At 34.8% G+C, this 18,515-nt stretch overlaps 1 protein-coding gene across 2 annotated transcripts; it reads left to right on the forward strand.

Moving 5' to 3' along the window:
* Positions 1 to 3,518: 3,518 nt before the first annotated feature.
* KAK (HECT ubiquitin protein ligase family protein KAK) lies at positions 3,519 to 17,464 on the forward strand. 2 transcript variants are annotated; one of them, XM_088221878.1, is made up of 18 exons: positions 3,519 to 4,960; positions 5,554 to 5,664; positions 5,765 to 5,881; positions 5,978 to 6,148; positions 6,218 to 6,379; positions 8,323 to 8,571; positions 8,659 to 8,780; positions 9,066 to 10,491; positions 11,098 to 11,193; positions 11,676 to 13,238; positions 13,333 to 13,557; positions 13,644 to 13,748; positions 15,178 to 15,258; positions 15,347 to 15,415; positions 15,534 to 15,662; positions 16,477 to 16,599; positions 16,707 to 16,918; positions 17,193 to 17,464. In XM_088221878.1, the coding sequence occupies exons 1-17, from the start codon at positions 4,034 to 4,036 to the stop codon at positions 16,770 to 16,772; spliced, it is 5,742 nt and encodes a 1,913-aa protein (XP_088078004.1). In that variant the 5' UTR covers positions 3,519 to 4,033; the 3' UTR covers positions 16,773 to 16,918; positions 17,193 to 17,464. The 2 variants fall into 2 exon arrangements, with proteins under 2 accessions (XP_088078004.1, XP_088078003.1); XM_088221877.1 differs by having other exon boundaries at positions 17,236 to 17,464.
* The last annotated feature ends 1,051 nt before the right edge of the window (positions 17,465 to 18,515 follow it).

Consider the following 18,515-nt stretch of genomic DNA (forward strand, 5'->3'; position numbering starts at 1 on the left):
AACAATATTCAAATCATGAACAGTAAGAATGTTGTGACTAACAGTTTGCCTCCTGTATTCCACAATAATTGCCTAGAAGATGTTAACCCTATAGGACTTTAGTTATGAATTTTTTATTTTCGTTATTTTTAGTCGCTAAATAGACATTCTTATAACTCTATTTGGCATTTTGATTTACTATGCAATTAATGTAAACTCTAAACTCCTAATTGAATCTGTTATTATTTCACTAATTCAATATATCTATTTCCATTAAGTTTTGGATATTTACAAATATTTTGGTATATCTAATATATAATATAAATATATTTTGATATATAATTAATATTTAATATTAATGTATATATAATATTTCAATTTTTAGATATGAGCGCGGTGGATTGATTATGATCGGAAATTTGCACATATCAAAATGTATAATATTATAATGAACTCACCTTGTATATAGGCAAATTCTTAAATTTTTATTTTACAGTTCTATTAAGTTTTGAGTTTTGTGAAACTCGCTCAGAATTCGACTCAACCACTATTGTAATCGCTATCCAATTTGAATTGTAATTTCATAAAACACAAATACCACAACAACTATATTATTGTAGTTACAATTGGATTATAACTAATTGCACCTATTTAAATGAGCTAATGATTCATAAGTTTTATTATGTTTATTATAATTATAATTTTAATTTAAAAATCACATAAGATCAAGCAAAATACAATAATAAAATTTGATTGATGTACTTTTAATTAGAAACCAAATTATATACGTCCAAACATCAATAAGTTAATTATTTATTGTGTCCAAACCAATGATCCTTAAAAATTTAAATCAAATGTGACACTTGTAACTTTCCTTTATGTTTTTCTGTCATTTTTCTCTGTTGATTATAAATGATTATGGGTGTACTACACCCACTATGAGTGGCTAGATACTCATATTTTTCGGTCAATGATTTAATTAAACTTTTAATTTTTGGGTTGTGAGATCTAAATGTTTTATATTTGTTATTTCTTGTTTTCAATATTTACATATTATTCAGTGTATACGAAAATTATTATTTGTTATTCATTATAACATAATTCGTTGTGCGTTCAACGTAATAGTACATCACCATTATTGATTCCTAAATCCATAATTATTTATGATATGCTGATAACTGTAGATAAATTAGTATTTAAACTAATAAGATATATAATATAATATGAATAAACCGCACAGTTTAATTTATTAGTTAGGATCGAGTTTTTATAGTCCATAATACTGTTAGTGAGTTAAATTATGTAAGCATCTTCAGGGTTGTTACTAGTAAGAGTGAATCAATGAACGTCTTTTGATTAATATAATATTAATGAAATATTGGTTAGTATAAGCATCTCCAATAAGTATAACTAATCTATTAAAAATTGGTAAAAATTACATTTGCATCAGTAATCAATCTTGTATATTAAAATTGATATTATTTATTTGACTATAATCTATTTATAATTGATTATTGCTTACTTAATTTGCTTAATTACTTTATGACAATTTTAGTTTAGTTTAATTTTATTTACTGATTTATTTTAATTTATTAGTTGTTTAATTTCAAATCAAGACAAAAACCCTCATCTTTTCATTTTTATTTTATCGTTGATCGTAAAATAATATTCTGACTCAATTCCTATAAATTTGACCATATTCACTGCTACTATAGTATCATTTTATTGTTTGATTTATCTTTTGTAAATTCGATACCCATCACTATTATTACCGCTATTATCACATAACTATAAATTATAATTCAAATGGCTTATAAAATCTAAAATTACTTTATTACCATTCATAAAATACGAGACTTAAACACTATTGACCTATAATACTTTGTATATAGTCTATCAGCTTTTAAAATCTATTTGACCTAATACCACATACTTATAAATGCTTTTTAAAATTTGAGTTTATACTATAAATGGTATGCAACTTTTAATACTTACATAAATGAATAGTAACGACTTTTGATGTAATTATTACCACTATTATCACATAATTATAAATTATAATCCATATGTCTTTTAAATTTTAAAATCACTTTATTATAGTTTGTAACCTCACGGACTAGTGACTATCGACCTGTTAATACTTTGTGTCTAGACTATTAGTTTTTAAAATATATCGATTTTAAAGATCACCAACCTATCAACACTTTGGATTTAGACTTCCGGCTTTTAAAAGCTTGAGTTTATATTATTAAGCACATGTGGTTTTTAATACTTACATGAAGATGAATACTAATATGACTTTTGAATGTGAGATCAAAGGATTATAATATAATGATATAATATAAATTTTAATACAATATTATTTAATTTTTATCAGCAAGTATCGCATTGTAATTTTTCTTTAAAAAAAGATATTACGTTGTAATCTTATTATTAGAAAAATATTGTAGTATACTCTCTAAAATTAATATTAATAAAAAGAGAGGCGAACACTATACTTCACAACCCTACTACTTATAAGCATTACCCGTTCATAAAATTGGATCAAACAAAATACAATCACAAAATTAGATTGATATACTTTTGATTATAAACCACATAATATACATCGAAGCATAAATGAGTTAGCTATTTATTATATTCAAACTACTAATTCTAAAAAATTTAAACTTAATATGGAACTTTTAACTATTATTCGAGGCTTAACAATCATATACTTTATACATGATATTGAAATATTATAATTCCTATCATTCAAATACTTGATGCTATTATTATACTATTATCACATAATTGCAAATTACAGTTTAAATATCTTATAAAATCTAAAATTACTTCATTACTATTCGAGTATTAAAAACCATTGACCCATTAACACTTTATATCTAAACTATTAGTTTTTAAAATTTATTGGACATTTGACCACCGACCTAACGACACTTTCAAAAATTTGAGTTTATATTGTAAATAGTATGTGACTTTTAATACTTACACGAAGATAAATAGTAACGACCGTTGATACTATTATTATTGCTATTATCATATAATTATAAATTACAATTCAAATGTATTATAAAATTTAAAATTATTTTATTACCATTTGTAGCCTTGCAGACCTAAAGACTATTAACCTGTCAATACTTTGTATATAACTATTAGCTTTTAAAATATATCGAATTTAAAGACCAGCTATTTATTAACACTTTGAATCTAAACTATTGGCTTTTAAAAGCTTGAATTTATATTATTAACCAAGTGTGGTTTTTTATACTCACATGAAAATAAATAATAATATAATTTTTGATCGTGGGATAATATAATATAATAATATAATCTCAAATTTAAAATAATATTATTTAATTTTTATGAATAAATATCAAATTATAAAATTTGTTTAAAAGAGATATTGCATTGTAATCTTGTTAGTCATTACATTGTAATCTCATTATTAAAAAAAAAAACTTGCATATTACTCTCTAAAAATTAATATTAAGAAGGAGAGGCGAATACTGTACTTTGCAACCCTATAACTTAGAAGCATTACCGGTTCGAAACGGAAGCAAGGGAAAGAAGTATTCACCGCCAATGGAAACTTCCATTGTTTCCGTCCTTTCATTATATATATTCCCTTGAGGAAAAGGAGAAATTTATTTTAAGTATTTTACGAAAAGCCTCTCAACTCTCATTTCTTCTTTATTCCGTCTTCACTTTAGGGTTTCTACTTTGCAATTCCTTTTCTCTCACCTTTCGTCTCGTCTCCCCAACCATTTCTCTCAGATTGTATCGATTTTGACGGAAGTTTGTAGGGATTTGATTGGGGTGATTTTCTGAATTTTACTTGTTTGGCGCATGGGATTGATAGGTCGGTAAATTATAGGTTTTGCAGATTGAGTTTGGTCTATGTTCTGTGGTTTGTTGTTCGATTTGATTGGATAGTGAGGGGATTCGATTTTCAGATGCAGGCGAGTCTACCATCGGGAACTGTCTGATCGCACTCCTCGCTCGGGAACCAAAGCCGAGCGAACCATCGAATTGAGGGGCGGTGGTCCTTTGTATGGAAACTCGTAGCCGGAAGCGGGCGGAGGCCTCCTCAACTGCCCCTTCTTCATCGTCATCTCCCTCCGGTCCGACCACCCGCAACAAGCGCGCTCGTCTTTCCTCCTCTACTGCAGCTGCTGCACCAACCTCTTCTTCCTCCTCCTCGATCCCTTCCGCAGCCACAATCACCACAGTCACCACCACCAGGACCCGCCCTTCTCGTGCAACAGGTATTAGCGCAACTATGGACCCCACTAATGAGTCGTCTGGGTCTCGCCGTGATCGGAACCGTGGCAGTGGGAGCAATAAAGCCAGCGAAGGCAGCTCTGATAAGGGAAAGGAAAAGGAGCACGAAGTTAGGGTTAGGGATAGGGATAGGGATAGAGATAGGGATAGCGGCCTGGGAGTGTTCAATATGGACGTTACAGGAGGTGGCCGTGGCAGTGCTGGTGCAGATGATGATGACAACGATAGCGAGGAGGGTGCTGCAGGGGATTTGCATCAGAACCTGACATCTGCTAGTAGCGCGCTCCAAGGATTGTTGAGGAAGCTCGGAGCTGGGCTGGACGATTTGCTTCCATCGGGGGGCATTGGGTCTGCCTCGTCCTCTCACCAGACTGGGAGGTTGAAGAAGATTCTCTCTGGGTTGCGTGCCGATGGGGAGGAAGGAAAGCAGGTGGAGGCTTTGACTCAGCTTTGTGATATGCTCTCGATTGGGACCGAGGACTCCCTGAGTACATTTTCTGTGGATTCCTTTGTTCCGGTGCTGGTAGGTCTGCTTAACCACGAGAGCAATCCTGATATTATGCTTCTTGCGGCCAGGGCGCTCACTCACTTGTGCGATGTCTTGCCTTCATCTTGTGCTGCTGTCGTGCATTATGGTGCCGTTTCATGTTTCTGTGCCAGGTTGCTAACCATAGAGTACATGGACTTAGCTGAGCAGGTTAGTTTCCCTTCGCTGGAAGCAATGTGATTACTGAGGAATTAGGAGTAGATGTTTATGAGAACATAAACTGAAGTTTCTGCATGTTGCTCAGATGTCCTCATGGTTTTAGATAAATGTAGCTGAATCTGTAAGTAAATGTACTTCTACCTCATTGCTTAGACACTGGAGGGTTAGTTTTATTCATGATGCATATAAGCACTTATTAAATATACTTATTGTGAGCTTGGGTTGAGCCAGTCCACGCTGAGTTCTTAGGTGAGTTTATGTTTGAAAGAAAAAAGAAGATTTATTAACAAGGGGTCTTACCCGTGTACTGATTCTGTTGAACTCAATCGAAGTTTAAGAATTAAAAATATAAAAATGAGGAAAAAAGGAGAGTGGAGTGAGTGTAAGTGGCATATTGGTGGTAGCAAATGGTGAAAAGCGTTTTGAGATTAGTTTTGAGGTTCAGTATTGAGCCTCGCATTACTGTTTCACATGTATAAAACATCAATTACCTGTGCTTAAAGAGATATTAACTCATTATTCAATTTTGGAGCATAGCTTCTCAGTTATGAATTCTGATATTGATTGTGAATATAATGGAACAGTCTCTGCAAGCACTTAAGAAGATTTCACAGGAACATCCTACTGCCTGTTTGCGAGCTGGGGCCCTAATGGCAGTGCTTTCATATCTGGATTTCTTCTCAACGGGAGTTCAGGTAACTGGTTTTTTAACTTTTCAGGTGCTAAATCCATTGTGCGTATGCATGTGTGAATTTTTTAATAGCATTTTCCCTTGTAATTGGTTTTGTGTTGCAGCGGGTAGCATTATCTACTGCTGCAAATATGTGCAAGAAACTTCCTTCAGATGCCGCTGACTATGTTATGGAAGCTGTCCCTCTGTTGACAAACCTCCTTCAGTATCATGATTCAAAGGTAGTATTATCTTCCACTAGTTCTTACTGTAAAAACTTACTAGTTCCCTTGTAATTCTGGTTTTATCTGCATTGAGTGCTTTATGATGTTCTGTAGGTATTGGAGCATGCTTCTGTCTGTTTGACTCGTATTGCTGAAGCATTTGCATCATCACCAGACAAATTAGATGAGCTATGCAATCATGGACTAGTTACGCAGGCTGCATCATTGATTTCCACCAGCAGTTCTGGAGGTGGACAGGCATCACTCAGCACATCAACATATACGGTAAAGTGAAAGGTAGTTCTTTTTTTTGGTTCAGTTGTTAGGACAGTCTTGTGACTTGAATGCATGCAGGGTTTGATCCGGCTGCTTTCCACTTGTGCGAGTGGGTCCCCACTGGGAGCTAAAACATTACTTCTACTTGGGATTAGTGGCATTCTCAAAGATATACTATCAGGTTCTGGTGTGTCGGCTAATGCATCTGTTCCACCTGCTTTAAGTAGACCAGCAGAGCAGGTATTTGCTGCCTCTTTGATTGTCTTCATTCTGGTCGAACATGATATTTTTTGCTTATGCGTATTGTGATGATGGAAGTAGTTCTAGTTCATTTTTCATGAGTTATGAATTCGAAATTATTTTGCAGTACTTAATATTTTCCTCATGTAAGTCCTAATTATTTTTTGAGTATGGGTGGTGATAAAAATTTGTTCTTTATTTCTCAGAGTTTCAACTTTTATTTCTTTAAATTAAATTCTTGGTGTGCACAAATCAGGTTATGCATTCTCTCCAATTCTTGGTAATGGATGAAGTGGAAGTTATTACTATGACTGCTAAATTAGTTGTTATTTACTCAATTATGCATCAATTTGAACTGTAGGTGGCCTCTTTATTTGGAGCACATAGCTAATAAGTTCAAAGATTATTTTTTTCCTATGCTGTTTATAATTTTCAAACATATTAGTTGTATGGCACCAACGAAATGCTAAAAGATTCCCTTTTAGAAATTATTCTTTAAAGAATAATTGCCAATTATGAAGGCATAAGTAATTAACGCTGATAATGTGTGTGTAAAAGGAAAAGATTAATGTATTTACAGGGCATCAAAGGGTTGCTGTTAAATTACAATAGATCTAGAGAATTGGACAAAATGTTTATGAGATCCTTACATTTGGGCAGTTTAATGGGTAATGACAAGTGAGGATTTTCAAAGTAAAAGCAAGTAGAGTAGAGTCAAGTTGGGATTATAATAAATTTTGCTTGAGAGTTGATTATAGTAACCAGAGGCAAGGAAGATTTACAATCTACCCACACTTGGTTGATGAGATTGAACATAATTATCCTTCCCTTTGTAAAATTTTAATAAAATGGGTAAGACTAAAAGATTAGTGGTGGTTACGTTATGAACCCAATCCAAGAACGTGTAAATTTCTCTGAGAGAATGAATTTTGTATAAAATATGCAAGGTCTGGGACCAATAATCTCTGATTCTGTTAAAAGGAGGGCAGTTGCCAGCAAAAACTCTTTTTTATTTCTTACCATAAATTCCAAAAGTAGCCGGAGGGATAAAAGTCACCAGTTTCTTCTTGGACTTTCCCTTGCTGATGCTGTCCCGAGCCCTCAATTTAGTTGCTACCAATCTTTTAACCTCTCAGTTGACTACGAGAAGATTGAAAGCTTAATGCCGTTACCATCTGGCTTCTATACACCAAAAAAGCGCAATAGTTATGAGATTCTTTCTCTTTGATATAGAGAAAGGATCTGTAAGGTTACACTCTTTCCTCATCTTCTAAATGTATATTGTAGTATTTGGCACATTATAAAATATTGTCTTTACTTAGCATAATTAGAAGGAAAAGCCAAGAGGAGATAAGAGTCTTAAGAAGCAAAGAATGATTCACCTTTCGGTAGTCACGACTATGGGCATGTGACTGAATATTATCCACAAGCTCCCAAATCTTTGAAAGTCTGTTTATGATATTAAGATATTTGAATTGTATTAGTAGTTATGTTAGAGGTAATGCTTGATTCTTTTTCAGCTTGCAGCAATCTGGCTGGTATGTGCTTAGATTAGATTTTTATTTTTTTGAAATAAAAAAAGAATAGTTGGCTGTTTTATCTGTTATTAGCTTCAAGGGCAAAATAATGGCTTGTTGCCATGTAATTTGGGATTAAGTTTTTTGCTTGTCCAGAAAAGAACAAAATCTGGTTGCATGATAATCCAATACTAATTGGTTTTTCTTTGCCCATTCTCAAAGTTGTAAGTCGCCAAGTGGTGGATTTATTTATATTAGAGTGTATAAGTTGCACCTCGGTAGGGCATAGTACAAATGGTTTTTCTATTATCCTTTTAGCTGTTGTTGTTATTTTATAATTATACTTTTTCATTTCGATTTATTTGTCAACTGATTGTGTTACTTTTCTTGGAGTTCTTTTGAATTATTTTTTGTTTGACTGGATAGATTTTTGAGATTGTTAATCTTGCAAATGAGCTTCTTCCTCAACTGCCACAAGGAACAATATCCCTTCCAGTCAGCTCCAATATATTTATGAAAGGTTCTGCTCTGAAAAAATCTCCTGCCAGCAACTCTGGGAAACAAGAAGATGCAAACGGAAGTGTTCTTGAGGTTTCAGCCCGAGAGAAGTTGTTGAATGACCAGCCTTTGCTTCTTCAGCAATTTGGAATGGATCTCCTTCCGGTCCTGATACAGGTTAGTTTCCACACGCCCCTAACACGTTTCAATTTTCATTTTTGATTTTTAGTGTCATAAGTCTTCTGTTGTTGAATTCTCAAGCAGATTTATGGTTCAAGTGTCAATAGCCCTGTTCGTCACAAATGTCTCTCAGTTATTGGAAAATTGATGTACTTCAGCAATTCAGAGATGATCCAGTCTCTGCTAGGTGTGACAAACATATCAAGGTATGTAAGTTAATTATGTTGTAATTTCATGATATGTTCAACCTAATGGGATAAATGTATTCTTATTGTATTATAATACGAATAAGAGTCTATTTATCCCTTTACACAGCATGGTCGTTGTGCACTGTATAATACAGATAAAAGTATTTATCCCTTTACACAGGATCGTCATTGTGCATGGTGACAATTTTATTTATTTTTTATTCAGCAGTGTCTTAGCTGGTGTTTTAATACAGATAAGAGTATATTTGTCCCTTTACAATTTAATGTCTTGTTACTTGGCAGTTTCTTAGCTGGTGTTTTGGCATGGAAAGATCCTCATGTCTTGGTTCCTGCCCTCCAAATTGCTGAGATTCTTATGGAAAAGCTTCCAGGGACTTTCTCAAAAGTTTTTGTTCGAGAAGGAGTGGTTCATGCTGTAGACCAACTTATTTTAGCTGGTAATCTAAATTCTCCTTCTCAAGTTGCTTCTGTTGAGAAGGACAATGATTCTACCCATGGAACATCATCACGCTCGAGGCGTTATAGGCGGCGTTCTGGTAACTCTAATCCGGAAGGGAATGTGGAAGAAGCTAAAACGCCTGCTTCTATTAACATTGGTTCTCCTCCAAGTTCTGTAGAAATTCCAACTGTTAATTCCAATTTACGCACAACTGTCGCTGCAAGTGCTAAAGCATTTAAAGACAAGTACTTCCCATCTGACCCTGGGTCTGCTGAAGTGGGAGTTACAGATGATCTTTTGCACTTGAAGAATCTTTGCATGAAGTTAAATGCTGGTGTTGACGATCAAAAGACAAAAGCAAAGGGAAAATCTAAGGCTTCTGGGGCTCGTCTTTCTGATTTTTCCATCAGCAAGGAAGAGTACTTGATTGGTGTGATATCTGAAATGCTGGGAGAACTAAGCAAAGGGGATGGTGTATCCACTTTTGAGTTTATTGGCAGTGGTGTTGTTGCAGCATTACTAAATTACTTTTCTTGTGGGTATTTCTCCAAGGACAGGATCTCAGAAGCTAATTTGCCCAAGCTTCGTCAACAAGCTCTTAAAAGGTTTAAGTCATTCGTTGCTATTGCTCTTCCTTCTAATGTAGATGAAGGTAGTATGGCTTCTATGACTGTCTTGGTCCAGAAGCTTCAGAATGCTTTATCCTCATTAGAGCGTTTTCCAGTTGTGCTTAGTCATTCACCTAGGTCCTCCAGTGGTAGTGCTCATCTGTCATCTGGGTTAAGTGCACTATCTCAGCCTTTTAAGTTGCGGCTCTGTCGTGCCCAAGGAGAAAAATCACTCCGTGATTATTCATCGAATATTGTGCTGATAGATCCATTGGCAAGTTTAGCAGCAGTTGAGGATTTTCTCTGGCCCCGAATTCAAAGAGGTGAATCTGGTCAGAAGCCCTCAGCGTCAGTGGGAAATTCTGAATCTGGAACAACACCAGCTGGAGCTGGGGCTTCATCTCCATCCACCTCAACTCCTGCTTCCACCACTCGTCGTCAATCTTCTAGATCTAGATCAGCTGTTAACATAGGGGATGCCTCCAGGAAGGAGCTATCACAAGAGAAAAGCACAAGCTCATCGAAGGGAAAGGGTAAAGCTGTTTTGAAGCCTGCTCAGGAAGAAGCAAGAGGACCTCAAACGAGAAATGCTTCTCGTAGAAGAGCAGCCATTGATAAAGATACACAACTGAAACCAGTTGCTGGAGATTCTAGTTCTGAGGTATGCTATATGATACTCCAGGTTATGAAGCACAAGTAAAATTTGGTTATGGTTGATCTGGTACTGTTGTTTGTTTGCACTCATGCTATTCTGATACTTTTATTGGATTTATTTCTTTTGTACACAATGAACATTTCAATATTTCTGTGTCCAGTCAGATAACATTAATTGAAGTCATAAAGAAGATTAAAATTGAATTTCTCTATATCCGCCTCAATTTTGTTTCTCGGGTTGGAGATTAAGATGAGATCTGGTATAGATGCTACGATGACAATTTATGTTGGAGGTACTTTGTAGATATGAAATTCTTTACGATGTCTAACAAAATTATTATTTTGCCCAATAAAAGTTAGATGCGTAAATATGCAGGATTTTTTGCTCAATTTCAGTTTATCCATTTGAAACAATAAAATAATACACTCGTGTGCCACCAATTTGTGCTATTTGAAATGAGGCTTTTATCTTCTTATGAAGTTATAATGTTAGTAATGGTTGTTAATATCATCAAATCAATTGTTTTAATGGTTTTACCACTTCATACCCATGTTTCTATGAGGGAGAGGAATAACCCAAACCCATTTGCTTATTCTAATTTGTTCTTTGTAGTATGAGGAATTGGATGTTTCTCCGGTGGAGATTGATGATGCGCTAGTGATTGAAGATGATGATATTTCTGATGATGAAGATGATGACCATGAAGATGTAAGTGGTTTAATTACTTTTTGCTAAAAAAGGCCATCTTAGGAGTTGTTGAATGATTCCTAGGTGATAAGCTGTGGGGTGGGAACTAGGCTTTGCATTGTGCTACTAGCAAGATCTGCTTCTATTCATGAGTTGGATTGGTTTAGTGGTTGGAGATTGAACCTTATTTTAATATGTGGTTATAAAATCTACCCACCCTCGTTATTACATCAAAATTGTGAAGCATTAATCCACAGCCCATAGGATGCCCACATTCTTTTCTGTTTTCTTTTGCTTTTGCCTGATAGTTTGAGGAAGATATCTTGTTCTCTGTTTTTGTAATTATTTTTTATCTCTATCCCTGATAAGATTTGTTCTTTTACCTTACATAAACATTTGCCTACCCCTTGGGAATAGGAGTGATAAATTTTTTTGGACGCTAGTGATAGATCTGGGGACCTTTCGTTTTTGTGTTTCTTACTGAGGTAATTCTTTTCTTCCAGTTGTTACGAGATGATTCTCTTCCTGTTTGCATGCCTGATAAAGTGCATGATGTGAAGTTGGGAGACTCAGCTGAGGATGGTGTTGTTGCTCCAGCAGCAAGTGATAGCCAGAATAACCCAGCTTCTGGATCTAGTAGCAGAGCAGCTACAGTTAGGGGCTCAGATTCTACTGATTTTAGGAGTGGCAGTTCTTTTGGTTCAAGGGGTGCGCTGTCATTTGCTGCTGCCGCCATGGCTGGGCTTGGACCTCTTAATGGTAGGGGTATAAGGGGTGGTAGAGATCGGCAAGGGCGGCCTCTTTTTGGTAGTTGTAATGAGCCTCCAAAACTAATCTTTACTGCTGGTGCGAAGCAGCTTAACAGGCATCTGACTATCTATCAGGCTATTCAGCGACAACTTGTGCTGGATGAAGATGATGATGAGAGGTATGGTAGCAGTGAGTTCATGTCCAGTGATGGAAGCAGGCTATGGAGCGATATTTACAGTATCACATACCAAAGGTCAGACAGCCAGGTGGAACGAGCAACTGCTGGATCAAGTTCAATTACACCATCAAAATATACGAAATCTGCTTCTGCTTCCATTTCCAATCCTGATTCTCAATCACATAGAATGTCTCTTCTAGATAGCATTTTGGGAGGCGAACTTCCATGCGATCTAGAAAAGTCCAATCCTACATATAATATATTAGCATTGCTGCGCGTGTTAGAGGGTTTGAACCAGCTTACGACTCGTCTAAGAGTGCAGATGGTTTCTGATAGTTTTGCTGAGGGTAAAAGTAGTAGTCTAGATGAGCTGAGTGCTACAGGTGCTAGAGTTCCTCAGGAGGATTTTGTCAATAGCAAGCTCACGCCAAAATTAGCTAGGCAAATTCAAGATGCCCTAGCCCTATGCAGTGGAAGTCTTCCATCATGGTGTTACCAGTTAACCAAAGCATGCCCTTTCTTGTTTCCTTTTGAGACTCGGCGGCAGTATTTTTATTCAACCGCTTTTGGATTGTCACGCGCATTATACCGCCTTCAGCAGCAGCAAGGCGCTGATGGTCATGGATCAACAAATGAAAGAGAGGTGAGAGTTGGGAGATTACAGCGACAGAAAGTTCGTGTATCTCGAAACCGCATTTTGGATTCTGCTGCAAAAGTGATGGAGATGTATTCTAGTCAAAAGGCGGTGCTTGAAGTAGAATATTTTGGGGAAGTAGGAACTGGGTTGGGTCCTACCCTTGAGTTTTACACATTATTAAGTCATGACCTGCAAAAAGTTGGTCTTGGGATGTGGAGATCAAACTTTTCATCTGAAAAGTCATCAATGGAAATTGATGGCATTGAAGATAAAAATGGAAAAAACAATTCACCTGTAGTTGATGGAGATATGGTGCAAGCTCCCCTCGGGTTGTTTCCCCGGCCTTGGCCACCAAATGCTGATATATCAGAAGGTAATCAGTTTTATAAAGTAATTGAACATTTCCGTCTTGTTGGGCGGGTGATGGCTAAAGCCCTTCAAGATGGACGGCTTTTGGATCTACCATTGTCAACAGCATTTTACAAGCTTGTACTTGGTCAGGTAAACTGCCACAACTGCAATATTCGAACTTATACTGGCTTTCTCTTGAGATATTTTTAACATCATGGTTAGTGACCTTATTTATTTATTGCAGGAGCTTGATTTGTATGACATTCTTTCGTTTGATTCCGAGTTTGGCAAGATTTTGCAAGAATTGCAGCTCCTTGTTTGTCGCAAACAATATTTGGAAGCAGTGGGTGGTGATAATAGTGATGCTATTTCCAATTTATGTTTCCGAGGTGCTCCAATTGAAGACCTCTGCTTGGATTTCACACTTCCTGGTTACCCTGACTACATTTTGACAAAAGGGGATGAAAATGTACAGCAGCTCCAACTTCCTTTTGTATTTCTCCTCATTACTACTCTTGTGAGAATGTGTCTTACATTTCTTTCTCAACATTTCAGGTTGATATCAATAACCTAGACGAGTACATTTCGTTGGTTGTTGATGCAACTGTCAAGACTGGAATTATGCGACAAATGGAAGCATTTAGAGCAGGGTTTAATCAGGTTAAGCTCCCCTGATATGTGTGTGTATCTATATATAGTCATTTTGTTCATTTATCTGGTTGATGTGATTTGATATTTTATTATCTCGTGGCATTTGGAAAATTATCTCAAACATTCTGGAACCCCATATCCTTATGCTAAATGGTGGATGTCGCCGATTGTGGTCCTAGCTAGTCAATATGCAATGTTTAAGAACGTTTGCGGTCAGATAATGAACTGAAATGAGGGTGCTTGCCTCATCTTAATATAGGAGGGTATAAGCTATAGAGTTCTTAACTTCTTCAACAGTATATAATCGGATACAAAACGTTTTTGAAGTTATTGGTACTTCAACAGTATATAAGTTGTATTAATTTATCTCTGCTTAACAAAGATATAACTTATAAACTGTAAAAAATAATACCAATAAAAAGAGAAATAGAGGATATTGTCAAGAGGGAGAATTTTAAAGTAGTTAAGAGCCGTTTTACATGGTTTCTACCTGGTCTGCAACAGCATTTTGTATAGCACTTAAGCTATCAAAAATCAGTACTTTTGAAAGTGCTTTTTTTAAGAGTTAATAGGCTATCTAATCAACGAGGTCTTTGTTTAAAATGCTGTTAGAGAGGTTATAAGCTCATTGTCAAAAAATAAGCTAGAGCCAAACATCCTCTAAATCCTATCGATGTGCAACTTGGAAGATTATGACGAGCCAAGATAAAATGTTGTAACTTTTTGAGCAACTGTACATGCGAGCTGAGTTTTCCATTTATATCTCAGTATCTGTTGCTAGAGAATTTTGAATCTTTATGATGGTGTTATATGGTTGCATAAGCACCTTCTCTCTCACTACTGTTTCTGCTGTTATCTGCTTGACCTTTGTTTGTCTGGCCAAGGGATGAAAATCTTGGTGGTGTAACTTAGAGGTGGTACGAAGAGAGGTGAAATATCCTCTTTAATTGTCCTATTAGTATTTTAACCAATTATGTTGATTATCATGTTAAGAAGATCAATTTTATTAATTTTTAATGAAAGAAATATATTGATTTTTAAATTGAGATTTCGTGCTGATCGACGAACAAAACCATTGCTGTCACTCTGTCCTGTTTAGATGAGTTAATTTTTGGTACTCTGCTAAAATCATCTTTCAGCATAAAGGGACTCTGAAAATGGGTTGCTAACAAGTTTTACTTCTTTAAAATAACTATATAAAGGGGCCTGAAATTTTTTTCCAATTCTACCATTCTTGAGACAACAATGAATCCATGGTACATTTGTTGCTGTCTTCTGTTTATGGGATTTGTTTGATAACTTTGGTTTGCATACTGATGTGCTGTTGGCATCCCTCAGCTGATCCATGTAGTCTGTGCTTCAACTTTCTGATTTATTACAATTATTTGTTCTGGATGTACTTGCTTATTTTTTTTTTTCTGATGCACATGATGAGCAGGTCTTTGACATCACATCATTGCAAATATTTACGCCTCATGAATTGGACTATCTGCTATGTGGTCGCAGAGAGCTGTGGGAGGTAATTTTTCGTCAACTTGTGTTTGTTCACTATGTACTTGATGCAATTGGATCTTCTACAATTATTTGTGTATTATGATTAAATGCAGGCCGAAACGCTAGCTGATCATATAAAATTTGATCATGGTTACACTGCAAAGAGTCCTGCAATTATAAACGTATGGTTTGAAATTTATAAAATAAATTTTCTTTAAATTTTCTATGTTCTTGCTTGTTCTAATTGTCTTTTTGTATTTTCTATGTTCTTGCTTGTTCTAATTGTCTTTTTGTATTTAGTTACTTGAGATCATGGGAGAATTTACACCGGAGCAGCAACGAGCCTTCTGCCAGTTTGTTACTGGGGCACCTAGACTTCCCCCTGGTGGTTTGGCAGTGTTGAACCCAAAGCTAACCATTGTGAGAAAGGTAGCAGCAATATTTCCTCAGATGATAGTAGCCTGTTACATTTTGTGTTTCATTTTATTGGATATCGACTTCTCAGGTGACACTGAGATTAGGATCTCATTAGGGGGAATATGCAACCACAACTAGAATTCATTTCAGGTGCTTTGTTGCAAGTATTTTAAACATAGAACTTATAGGCATAATTGATTGTTTTTACCTCTTTCTGATCAGAAATATAGGACTGAGGGCATAAGATGAAGGACAAGGACATAATTTACAGATCTTGTTGGGGGAATATGCAAGTACAGCTAGAATCAATTTCAGGGTCACAGTTTTTTTTTGGATGTTGGGTGTCAGGCAATGATGTAAATTGATTGTTTCAACAGATTTTAGTCGACCAGAAAGATGGATGGAGTTAGAGGGTGGAACAATTATTTAATTTATGGATTCAGTAGGTGGAATATGCAAGTATAACTAGACATTAATTCCAGGGGTTTAGTTATAAGTATTGTGAATATGTAATTTTAGACAATGTTTTGTCAGGAAACAAATGAAATACTTTTAGGCAGTCATGTTCTTGGTTATTTACCATTTCTCTAGCCAAAAAAAAGAAAAAAAAAGAGACCTCATTCTTCCTCAAAGAAATTGGACTTGAAATTATTGCAGATGTGTCTGTGTCTGCAATTTGCGAGGATCGTGTGTCTGCCTATAAACCAAATACCAAATTGCAGTTTTTAAACAAATACGAGGAAAACATAATCTAACCATATTACCGATCTATTCTTTTGATATTTCCCTGTGCTCTCTTGACACCTTGTCTTGTCTGTTTTTGTAGCATTCCTCAAATACTAGTAATGCAGCATCAATTGGAACTGGCACCTCAGAGTCAGCAGATGATGACTTGCCAAGTGTCATGACTTGTGCCAACTACCTGAAACTTCCTCCATATTCTACTAAGGTTTCTTATTCGGTTTACACATTCTGACTCAAAAGTTGTTATCATTATCATGCTTTTTAACGAGTAATTGGTTGTTCCACTGATGATTAACGTGTGCTTTGAATCAGGAAATTATGTACAAGAAACTTCTTTATGCAATCAGTGAAGGACAGGGCTCTTTTGATTTGTCATGAGTTCTTCAGACTAACCATCAACGACCTGTGCATATCCATATCACAGTTCACTTCTCTTACCTTGGGATTATTTTGATGTTTAAAAGTAGCATCTTGTTTTCTCAATAATGCCTCCTTTTCTTCTAATACTGGTGGCATTGTAAAAGGTGAGTTCTACCTTCTTATGGACTTATATTATCTGAAATTCCCAGGATCTTTGCTAGAGAAGTGACTCTTCAGTTTATCTTTCTTGTTTGTATGAGTTAAGGCATATTTGGAACAAATACATCATAGAATTAATATGGAATTCATTTGAAAAATTAACTAGGATGGAGATAAATTCCATTAGAAAACAATAAATTTGAGTTCATGATCATTCCAGATATTCATGAGCTAAACTTTTTAATATGTTCTAAACATACCTAACTTTTATTAAATTAGGTACATGTGATGGGAAGGTCATTGACTGATGAATTGTTTTCAGGTCAGAGATCGGTTTATTGCCATCACAGTTCCGAGCTCTGAAGAGGGAATAGCAGACTTCTTCCAGCTGCTATGGAATTTTGTATATAGATAGGGAATTCTGTAGAATTTTTGTCTCAGTCTCAACCTATTGGCTGGTAAAAGTATACATGTATGGCATAAATATTAAAAAGGAAAAAAATAAATCATTGAAATATTATTGATTCCCTTTTTGTTGATTCATTCTGTCATATGTTGTCTTCACTTGTCAGTTGTGGTTTTATTTGATTTAATAGTTGTTTGTTGATATATATCGTTGACCATTTACAACTGCGAGCATTGGTGCTTTTAGGAAGACAGATTTTAGAACTGTTTGGAATAAATCCTAGAACTTATATGGAATTTTACATTTATTTTTGAAGAAAGGTTACATACATTAAAACTAAAAATAACCAAACCATAAGATAATTTGCTTGTCTATCCCTATATGTATACACGCATGAAACCTAAAAACAGCCAATTAGAAGGCAATGAATTCCAATTTGTTCTTGATAGTTTTACACAAAAAAACTACATTTAAGTTAAATTGTGAAGCATTATACATATATTATTTTTCAAAATCATTTTCCAAAGTTAAAGACTAGCTCTTGTGGATATTTTTTCCCCAAAGAAAACCTAAGTGATGTCGTTTTAGGTTATACTAACAAATAAGAAAATTGTCTTCATTCATAAATTTATGTTAAATTTTATTAAAGATTTATGTTATTCAGTTAAAAAAATTATAAAAACTCTATCTAAAATGAAAAAAATTAACTTCATATGTGATTCGTAATAACATTGAAAATTGGAAGAATGCATTTTAATTTCTATTAGATTACTAGAATTTAAAATTTATCGGTCTAATTTTATATAAAAGTTCATAAAGAACAAGTTTTTGTTATTCTCTAATATAATTTGTATTTTTTCATACTCAGTTATAAATTTACAAATTAATTTTATAAAGATTTTATTTAGTTTTAAAGTATATATCTACCAACGTCACTAAAAAATAAAAAATATACTAATCACATCACATTTACATGATAACAAAATCTATTTTACAGAACATTATTATTAACGTCTAATAGAAATTAGAGAAGAATTTATTTTTAGATAAAAATTAGGTATGTTATTTTAGAACTATTAGCTTACAATGCCGTTCTCTAAAACTTTTGTCATCGACTTCTTTGACACAAGGCCACTAACTTCATTTATCTACTGATAGTAGATAGATATTGGTTAATATATAATTTTACAACTTTA

This window comes from Carica papaya, chromosome 6, assembly GCF_054855325.1.
Source record: "Carica papaya isolate Zhongbai chromosome 6, ASM5485532v1, whole genome shotgun sequence".
Lineage (NCBI taxonomy): Eukaryota > Viridiplantae > Streptophyta > Magnoliopsida > Brassicales > Caricaceae > Carica > Carica papaya.